The sequence below is a fragment of the Macaca nemestrina genome, chromosome 19, assembly GCF_043159975.1.
Source record: "Macaca nemestrina isolate mMacNem1 chromosome 19, mMacNem.hap1, whole genome shotgun sequence".
Lineage (NCBI taxonomy): Eukaryota > Metazoa > Chordata > Mammalia > Primates > Cercopithecidae > Macaca > Macaca nemestrina.
This window is the reverse complement of record NC_092143.1, coordinates 20,631,270-20,641,432: the sequence shown is the minus strand read 5'-3', so window position 1 is coordinate 20,641,432 and position 10,163 is coordinate 20,631,270. Positions and strand designations below refer to the sequence as shown.

The following is a 10,163-nucleotide window of genomic DNA, read 5'->3' as shown; positions in this document are numbered from 1 at the left end:
GATCCACTTGTTTTTGCTAAACATCCAGAATGGGCGATATCGACCTATCTGGAAGCTCGCACACAAATCCCTTCCCAATTCAAACACGATGTTCTTTCTGGCTGGCACCAGAGCTTCTGTTTGCAGTGACTTCCTGGGACCCGGCGCCTTCTCACAGGGCCTCTGGTTCTCCTCTGCGCTGATTACGGTTCTTCCCATTTCCCTTCCCTGTTACTGCCCATACTCTTCAAGTTCGAAAAGTTTCCTTTTCCAATCCCTTTCCGGGACTTGTTTACCCAAGTCTCTAATTGCCAAGGCCTTTGGTCTCTCCCCACCCACAACTTTCCTCCTGGGAAAACTCTCCTCCTGGGAAAACCCTTCTCCTCCCGCCACTCCCAGCTCCCGCCACCACTGCCGCTGACGACGCCCAGCGTTTGCAGATGGTCAAAGCCGATTCCCTTCTCCTCCCACCCCGTTTTGTAAGGAAGTAATTTCGCGGCCAAGGGCTCTGCGCCCCCAGCCGCGGGTCGGCGCCGCCGCGGGTCGGGAGCGTGTCCGGGCAGGTCGCGCTCGGCGGGGGACTTCCCCGCCCGCCTGGGTCGCGCGTCCGCTCCCCGAGCGCCGTCTGTGGGGCGGGGACAGGGGCGGGCCCGGCGTCTAGTTTCCCTACGTCACCGGGGAAGTTCTTATTGGACAAAAGCGTGGTCTCTGGCGCGAGGACCTCATAGTTTCCCGGGCACTCACCGAGTGTACTTGGCAGTTCCGCGCGTCCGAGCAGTCGATCCCGGCACCCCTGCCCGCGGGTCTGTTCGTGTTCAGCTCGCGTCCTGCAGACGTCCGACGTGCTCCAGTTGGAGACCGAGGTTCCCGGGCTCTAGCTGAGTGGGCGGCGGCACCGGTGGAGATGCCTGGGAAGAAGGCGCGCAAGAACGCGCAACCGAGCCCAACGCGGGCTCAGGCAGGTACCGACCCGCTGGGGCCAGCCAAGACCCAGGCTGGGCGGGGTCGGGGCCGGGGTGGAGGTCTCGGTCGGGGCGGGCTCAGCCCGTCGGGGCTCGGGCACAGACTGCGCAGGGGCTCAAGGTCGGGCCAGGTCTGTGCCCTGGCACGAGCCTTAGGGGCGCCTCCAGAAAGTTCTTCGGGGGTTTTCCCCAGGACAGCGGGGACTGCAGGGACGGCAGGGACGGCGAGGGACCAGGCCGGATTTGGGATTGGGATGCAGCTGCATTACACCAGAGGCAAAAAGCTCGTCTCCTCCTCCCCACTTGTCCTTCCGCGGGGCCACGAGGAACAAGTGCAAGTGTAGGCGGCTGCTTCTGGGAGAAAGTGATTGTCGCGGCAGAAGGGGCAAGAGAGGACTCCGGAGACCGCCTGGACTCCCAGCCCTTCCAGAGACGGCCCCACAAGGGCAACCTGTGTTCAGGAGCCTAGAAAATCTTGTAATATTTAAATAATCGATCATGTGGGAGTTGGGGATAGGAGAATAGGAGTTAGTCCGCTTCCTTTTTTCATTCATTCATTCTCACTCCCCGCCCCCATACTTACAACTCCATCATAACTTTTCAGGCCAGCGCCCTGGCCCCATCCTTTTTCTAAATCTAACCAGAGCCCGAAATCTGTGTGGGCCATACTGCTGTTGCATCAGACGATTATACGCCCCCCCGCCCCCCGACCTTTTAAGTTACTTTCATTTTATAGAGCTCCTGGGGCGTACTAAGGAAGTGGAAGTGGTGCATTGCAAATGTGACCATGCCTAAGTTGGTAACAGGCTGCTGTCTCTGGCTCTTGTGTAGGATGGAAAAAACTTTGTCTACCTTTTGTGATGTCCTAGGATTCTGACCGTGTTTCTTTCTGAAGGATCTTACCTGTGCTTAGCACTTTCTGGTCCGACTTAATTCCCAAGAATAAGAAGCAGCACAAAGTTCCCCTTAAACTTGATTTGATTGATACTAATACATTTATAGGTGTGTAACTGCAATTTTTAAAAAAATTAAGGAAGTGAACGGGAACTATTTTCTGCCTTGTTTTCTACATTTTTGGTGAAAGGGATAACTTTTCCACTTAGAATTCAGGGCTTCCAATGTCGGATGCTGAATGTTATTTGGTGTTTCTTTTTTACTTTTAGGACTGTATATTAATATATCTCAATTTCTGTAGAACACATGTCTGTGTAAATACTTCCCAAAATGTTTGATCCTGTAGCCCATAAAGAATAACGTCTTAGGAGATTTATTAGGTCTCTTGGTGTAGGAGTTAGGAAATATTTCACTCACCTCTTGTAGAGAGAAATTGGTTGAAATATAGGTTTAAAATTTTGCTTTACTATATATTTACAGCTTTGATTTGTTTTGAACCTAAATAGAAACATCACTTATTTTCTGCTCCTCTCATTCGCATAAAGGCAAAGGATTGGTACAGAATGGGGTTATAGGAAGAAGTGGGGTTACATTAAAATAGAAATGTTTAAATTATTTTAGAGAATGTGGACTTAATTTTAGAATAAGATTTTATGAGTCTTTTGTGAGAAAATTACAGAGTTTTTTTAAACGAGAAAAAGAATACATTTAGATTTGCCTATATAATGAGAGTATAACCTAAGCTGTAAATTATTGCCATTTGAAAATCAAATCCTACTTGAAAGCCACACAGAACTTGACTTCTGTTTCCCAGCCATCCTTAAATGAAAGAGAAAAAGATGACATCATCTAAGGCTGGTAAAATGACTAATGCTACTCTTTGTACCATCTGACATATTTGAAAGTAAGGTAACACTTGCCTCATCCAGGATGCATTTTTAAAAAACTCAAAGTAAATGTCTTTATTCTTACCTCAACGATTGCTTTCGGTGAGTCACAATGTGTGTGTGTGTGTGTGTGTGTGTTTTCCATTTGGAAAACAGGTGCATATAAAGCCAAAGTTAAGAGAAATGCTTCGTGGGATACTCAGTTTGTCACTAGTGTGGGCGTATTAGGTCTTGCTGGTTACAGTTTGTAATATCATCAATGTTAATGTCCATGTTTTGCTTTCCTTCTCAGAGCTCGAAGTCGAGTGTGCTACTCAACTCAGGAGATTTGGAGACAAACTAAACTTCCGGCAGAAACTTCTGAATCTGATAGCCAAACTCTTCTGCTCAGGAACCTGACTGCATCAAAAACTTGCATAAGGGGACTCCAAAAGAGACTTTTTCTCAGGAGGTGCACACTTCATCAATTTGAAGAAAGATTGCATTGTAATTGGGAGGAATGTGAAGGCACATTCACGGGTGCCCTTGGAAACGGAAGATGGAATACATCAAAGTGAATTTCTACTTGAGATTTCCCAGATTATCATTCTTTGGGATGAGAGAACATTATAAAACCACTTTGTTTATTTTAAAGCAAGAATGGAAGACCCTTGAAAATAAGGAAGTAATTATTGACACATTTCTTTTTTACTTAGAGAATTGTTCTAGTGTTTTTGCTGAAGGTTACTGCTGGCCTAGTGTAAAGGGAGATGACCAATGATTAGACTGGGCGGCTGGGAAGAAACAGTTCAGTGCTTTGTTGTTGCTGTTTTTGGTGTTTTGCTTTTCAATGCCAACTCAGCACAATGTATATGATTCGGTTTATACATATTACCTTGTTATAAGGAAAAAATTCATTCTGAGAACACTGAAATGTTAGAGTCAATGTTGATTTCTTAGGTCACTACACAATGTAAAATCATTTGTTTCTTTTGACTCAAATTGTATGGCTTCTGTTCAGATGATCTTTCATTCAATGTGTTCCTGTTGGGCATTAGTGGAAACTATGGAAAACTGGAAAATAACTTTGAAAAAATTGGATAGAAGTATAGGAGGGTTACTTGGGGCCAGTAAATCGGTAGACTGAACATTCAATATAATAAAAGAACACAGGGATTTTGTGTAACCAGGGATAATTAAAAGAAAAAAGAAGTTGATTTTTAATTGATGTTTTTAAAACTTAGTAAAACAAATATTCAGAAGTAACTTGATAAGAAATGAATGTTTCTAAAGAAGTTTCTAAAGATTTGGAAAATGCTCCTTGTCACATTAGTTAGTGTGCACCCTACAAAAAGTGACCTTTTAATATAAATTAAGAATATTTTTATAATTGGAATATACTTTTCTTAAAAAAAAGGAACAGATAGTTTCATCTAGAATGAAAGTTCCACATATGCATCAGTGAATATAGGTATCTACACATACTTACCTACTTATATGGATATCTGTATAGATAATTTGTATTAGAGTATTATATAGATTCTTAGAAGGGTCGCAAGTAAGTTTCATTTTTTATCTGGGCTATATACAGTCCTTAAATGCATAAAAGAAATAATGCCATGATTTTATTTCAGCAAAAATAATTTTATTTATTTTGCCTATTTATAGTTAAAATATTTTTCTTTAGTTTGAAAATGTGTATTAAAGTTATGTTTTTGAGTTACGAGAGTCTTATAACTACTTGAATTTTTAGTTAAAATATCTTAATGTAGGTTATAGTCACTTTAGATGGAAGATTACCTCACATATGTTTTCTTCAGTATTACTTAAGATTGTTTATTTAGTGGCCGAGTTTTTTTCTTTTCAGCCTAGAGGCAGATATCTTACCATCTGGTATTTATGGTCTATCTTGTATTTAAATATATGTACACATATAAAAGTTGATACTGTGGCAGTAAACTATTAAAAGTTTTCACTGTTCTTTTCTGTGTGTTAATTTTGTCTTCATCTTGTAAGCTGCTGACTAGTAAGTGTTCATTATCAAGCCAAAGTATGTTAACTGATTTCCATCAGCAGACATCCTCTGACCTTCTGACCACACTGTCTCCTCCCAGTAGTTGGAGCAGAAAATATAGGAGAATTTGCATGATTTCTGCTGTCAAGGGACTTACACTTTAATTGGGAGGGAAAATAGTGAAAAATAGGAAATGAATGCCCTACATAGGTCCTTTTTTTTTTTTTTTTTAAATTTCTTCTGAGACAGAGTCTTGCTCTGTCCCCCAGGCTGGAGTGCAGTGGCACAATTTTGGCTCACTGCAACCTATGCCTCCCGGGTCTGAGTGATTGTTGTGCTAAAGCCTCCTCACCGTGCCACCACACTGGGCTAATTTTTGTGTTTTTAGTAGAGATGGGGATTTCACCATGTTGGCCAGGCTGGTCTTGAATTCCTGGCCTCAAGTCATCTGCCTGCTTCGGCCTCCCAAAGTGCTGGGATTACAGCCTATAGAGATTCATGACCTCATTAGAGGTGTTTTGTGAGCTAGCATCCTTGACTGCTCCTGGGTCTGTCTGGCAAGAGGAGCTACCGGACGGTTTCCTTTTTGGCGACCTCACACTTCTTCCTCTGCTTCCAGCGCTAGAGTAGCAAAGATTGCTTCATCTGAGGTTAGTCATGTGCAAAAGTAGATGTAACTCAGTGGCCTTCCTGTTTGAGTGTGTGAACTAAAAGATACCCCTAGTTTTTAGCTTCGATCTGGGAGCCACATCTTCACCCCACCCCTGCCCTGGGAAAGAGTCAGCTGACCCCTTAGAATGTAAATTGCCTTCCTAAAATGGGAAACGTGGGGAAAGGAGGAGGAGTTACTAGAGGAAAAGAAGAACCGGAAAGCTGAAGGATGCAGGGGTTATGGACAAGATATATAACAATGCCTCCAGGGAAAGACTTCCGTCTGGGAAAGTGGGGTGGGGGCGGGAGCTTGGCTTCAGAAAGGGTGGGGACAAACTGCATGGTTTGATTTGAGAATCACTGGAAGAGTAACTCCTGTCCCTAAGACTCTTCGCATAGCCAGAACTGTTTTGCTAAATGTGCACCTCAGTAGTTCTTGCCACCACTAGAAAACAAATAAGGAAAAAAGTGTACCTTAAGCTTTTCTTTTATATAAAGAGTAACACATGAAAGTTTAGGCACAGATTCACAATCTTCAGGTATTAGAACTATATATTTTTTTGAGAACCATATTTTAATGTTAAAAAATGTCCAAGATGTTCAGGCAATTCTAATTATATCTGTTGACTGACAACAGCTAGCTTTTAAATTTGCATTTATATTATAAAAGAAAATGTATCTACCAGTGAATCAGTTGTTCTTCAGTTTAAAGAACTGTGTGTTGTGATTTGGGTTTTGGAATCCATTGCAATAACTCTACAAACCCCTCCCTACGCCACTTCCTCTCCTCAATCACTGAGCAGAAACCACCTAAAGGGTCAAAAATCCTGTAAATCTCCTTGTCAGTCGTCAAAGGGGACGATCCATCAGGAAGAGAACCAACACCTTAAAAATAGATTTCTTAGGTCACTACACAACATAAAATCATTTGCTTCTTTTGACTCAAATTGTATTGCTTCTGTTCAGATGATCTTTCATTCATTCAGTGTGTTCCTGTGGTAACTGGAAGTGGTGTGACTGGAAGTGGTGTGATACAAGGAGTATCCCACTTTAGAATCCTGAAGCTGGACTTTCAAGACAAAATCACGAATGAGCTGTGTGACCTTGGACAAGACAACCTCTCTAAGCCACATTTAATCTGAAATTGAGACTTAGATCATCTTTAAGGTCCCTGAAGTTGGAATCATAAAATGGGATGGCAAAGCAGTCTGAAGAAGGTCTCTCACCTAGTTCCAAGTCTGTTGGCCCCCACTTCTGAGCTCATTTCAGACACTGTAAGAGGGAAGTTAAGGGTTTGCAAAAAGAAGCAGGGGAGTGGGATTTTAAAAGACCTCCCAAAATTTCTGTTTTCTGGATTCTTCTCCCAAACATTGACTTTAAGTCTTAGAGGAGGTCGAGTGGGAACCTCTTGGACTTGTATTTCTTGGAAAGGAGAGTTTGCTTTGCATGCAAGCTTTCCCAGTGATGATATCACTGCCGGAATTCCTTCTTATGTGTAGCTGAAAATAGATAGGGTCACCTGATAGACACACCCTGCCGTGTCATCACGTGGATTTTTTCAAGTAATAGTTCCTGGTTAAAGAGCAAAACATTTGTCAATACTGCCCACGCACTAACTTCAGTTTCTCTTTTAAACATTTACAGAAATCTGTTCAGCCAATTCAGTGTGAAACATTCATGCTCATGATTTATTCCCTTATGGTTTTCTTCCAAGTATGCCATTCTTAAAATCACCAGAGAAATGGGAGAGTTGATAAGAGTTATAGATGGGGATTTTGGATTCTTTAATTTAGCAAGTTATTAACCACATGCTCTGCGCACCTCCCAACCACCCCCCTGCCCTGATCCATTCCATGTAATCTATGCTCTCTGCCATTAGACATTGCTCAGTGCGAGAAGCCTCGGCTTGGGTTTACACTGTGCAATAAGATAGAACAGAACAACATAGAATGTGCAAATAACTCCTTGGTATTTCTTGTGTTTCAGGAAAAAGACCTCTATTGTTCTTCTCATGCTCTGTCACTATGATCTCTAGCAGAGCCTATGAGATTTGCCCATTTCCAAATTCCCATCTTTACTCAGCCATTTTCAAAACGACTGTGTCCCTCTTCCACAGTTGTCATTGTCATTGTCTCTGGTTTCAGAATTGTCTTTTTGCCACTTTGTGCGACTCTGGATAAATATTTGATCTCTGTTTTCTTATAAACTAGTCCAAAATATATCTATTTCAAAGCATCGTTGAGAATCAAATGAGATGAGATGAACACAGTGCCTGGTTCACAGTCAGTGTCCATTGAGTGTGAGTTAACTTTCCTGACAAGACAGAGGAAGGGTTAGAGATTAGCTTTCTTACAAAGCTATGGAAGATCTTACCCAATTAAGATTGTTAGACTGAACCGAAACCTTTCAAAGGAAGGCGGGTAGGGCAGTGGTGGAGCTGGAGGGGAAGTGGCAGTTTTTCCCTTGATGAGGCCATCTGCTTTTCATTTATAAACTCTTAGTAATGGTAAACCGTTTTTTTTTTTTTTTTCCACCTGGTATACAACAGGTTTCACAAGCACTATTTAATTGTCCAAATCCCCTTGTATGTATTCATATAAAAATTCAGGTCCTGATTTACATAATAACATCTCAAGAAGTAGAAAGAAAGTTCCAGTCTAGTTATTTTTGACTGGGGTAAGGTTAGATTTGGGTACAGTAATTCTTCAAAAGGGAATCTTGAAATGCTCTCCCTGAGATAAGACAAAAAATGCATTAATTTGGAAAACACAGGTCAAACCCCAGCTGCCTTTGTTTTTGCCTTTAGGGAGTGAGTTGCATGCATCCACAGGGGTGCAATAGTGCTACTTTAAGACTATACTTATATAACTCATATATACTTATATATATATACTAATAGGAACAAAACTTCCACTAGATAAATACTACTCACTGACAAACCCATTATGTGCCAAATACTTTAGAAACATAAATTTATTAATTCACCTGGTGCTCACACACTGCTATTGGGAAGGTATGATTATCTTTTTCATTCTATAGTCAAGGAAGCAGCCTCAGAGAAGCAGCAGTGTCCTCAAAGTCCCAAAGTAGTCAATTGGCAAATGAGGAGAAGTCACAGAATTTGAACTTGGGCTTTTCTCTCTTTCTTTCTTTCTTTCTTTCTTTTTTTTTTTTTTTTTTTAGACAATCTCGCTCTATTGCCCAGGCTGGAGTGCAGTGGTGTAATCTTGGCTCACTAGAGTTTCCACCTCCTGGGTTCAAGCGATTCTTGTGCCTCATCCTCCTGAGTAGTTGGGATTACAGGCTCACACCACCACGCTTGGCTAATTTTGCAGTAAAGATAGGGTTTTGACATGTTGGCCAGGCTGGTCTCGAACTCGTGACCTCAAGTGATCTGCTCTCCTCGGCCTTCTAAGGTGCTGGGATTACAGGTGTGAGCCACCTTGCCGGGCCTGAACTTGTGCCTTTCTGACCTCAAAATTCTTTTATCTTCCTACCACAATGCGACTGCCTCCCAGCGTGGGGCTGGAGGCAGGATCCCCATCCCAGAGCAACGCTAGTTTGTTTTCCATCCAGTGTCTCATTAATTACAACCAAGGTTTACACCCCTGCGTGTTCCGAGGAAGGCTGATGATTAAGTCAGCTGACATGCAAAAAAAAAAAAAAAAAAAAAATAGAGCAATCATTGCGGCCCCCATTTACACTCATCTGGTATAGGGGCTTTCCAATCTGCAGGAATAAATGAGACTAACCCTATAAATTGTCTCACTTGCTAGGTAGTGCCAGCCAGCCAGGCACAGTCATGTGGCATCTCACTCCCGGAGAGATTTTGTGGGGGAGGAGAATAGAATTAATTCTGAAAGAAACAGCATTCATGGGCTCCTTTTTACCAACTTAAGCCAAAACAGCACCTACTGAGACAGACCTGCAGGAGCTATTTGTAAATGGAAAGAAAGGTATTAAAAGAAGCCTGTCAAAACAGCAACGGGTGTGTTTTTCCGGCTCCCCTGCAGTATCCACCCTATTTCAGCAAGTCTAGGCAGAAGTCAGGAAGGAAGAAAAAATGGTTGCCACTACTTTTAAAAAAACCAAACAACAGAGAACATCTAGACTAACCAGTGCATGTTTGTGATGATTCATTTTGGACAAGTGTTGAGAATCCGTCAGAAATCAATGGGTGGTTATATTGTGAAATCCTCTGGTTTCACAAAGCCTGCATTTTTAGTAAGAGATTCCCAAATGCTGTCTTCAAGAAACATGCGTTTATTGATTCATCAGGAAAACACTCCCCTTTTCCTATCTGAATAAAAATGACACAATACCACGCTGGTCACTGAAGTGAGAAAACAGCTCCTTCACCACTTTCGAAATCTTTACTGATGTTATATTAAAATGAACAGGTTTCTGAGAACCAGCAAGTCAAGACTAAAACTTTAACTTTCAAAATGTTTATAGAGGAACATAAGGAAGTCAGGCTAATAACTTATCAATGACTCCTGAGCTATCCTGGTATTGAGAGACCTTTCCCAGAGTCTTGGAAAGCACCTAGTCTAGATGATAAATCTAGGCTTTTTATTCTGAACTTAAAATTAAAGTAAACAAGGACAAAGGGCAGTAACAAGGCGTCAGTGTGTTATTTGCCAACCATACTATTTTTAGAATAAGTTGGCTAAATTAAAAAGTATGTATACTTGCTTAAAACAGACTTTGCTGTAAGTTTCAACCCACATTATCTCATAGTTACACTGAAATTTTTTCTTTAAAGTTACACTGAAATGTTTTCTTTAAAGTTACACT

At 41.9% G+C, this 10,163-nt stretch overlaps 1 protein-coding gene across 3 annotated transcripts; it reads left to right on the top strand.

The window, feature by feature from the left end:
• The first annotated feature begins 682 nt into the window (after window positions 1-682).
• On the top strand, window positions 683-4,955 carry LOC105477036 (phorbol-12-myristate-13-acetate-induced protein 1). Of its 3 annotated transcripts, none has more exons than XM_011733355.3 (3): window positions 683-941; window positions 1,135-1,418; window positions 3,015-3,206. In XM_011733355.3, the coding sequence occupies exons 1-3, from the start codon at window positions 884-886 to the stop codon at window positions 3,063-3,065; spliced, it is 393 nt and encodes a 130-aa protein (XP_011731657.2). In that variant the 5' UTR covers window positions 683-883; the 3' UTR covers window positions 3,066-3,206. The 3 variants fall into 3 exon arrangements, with proteins under 3 accessions (XP_011731657.2, XP_070941349.1, XP_011731658.1); XM_071085248.1 differs by having other exon boundaries at window positions 684-941; window positions 1,140-1,281; window positions 3,015-4,955; XM_011733356.2 differs by lacking the exon at window positions 1,135-1,418 and having other exon boundaries at window positions 694-941; window positions 3,015-4,955.
• The last annotated feature ends 5,208 nt before the right edge of the window (window positions 4,956-10,163 follow it).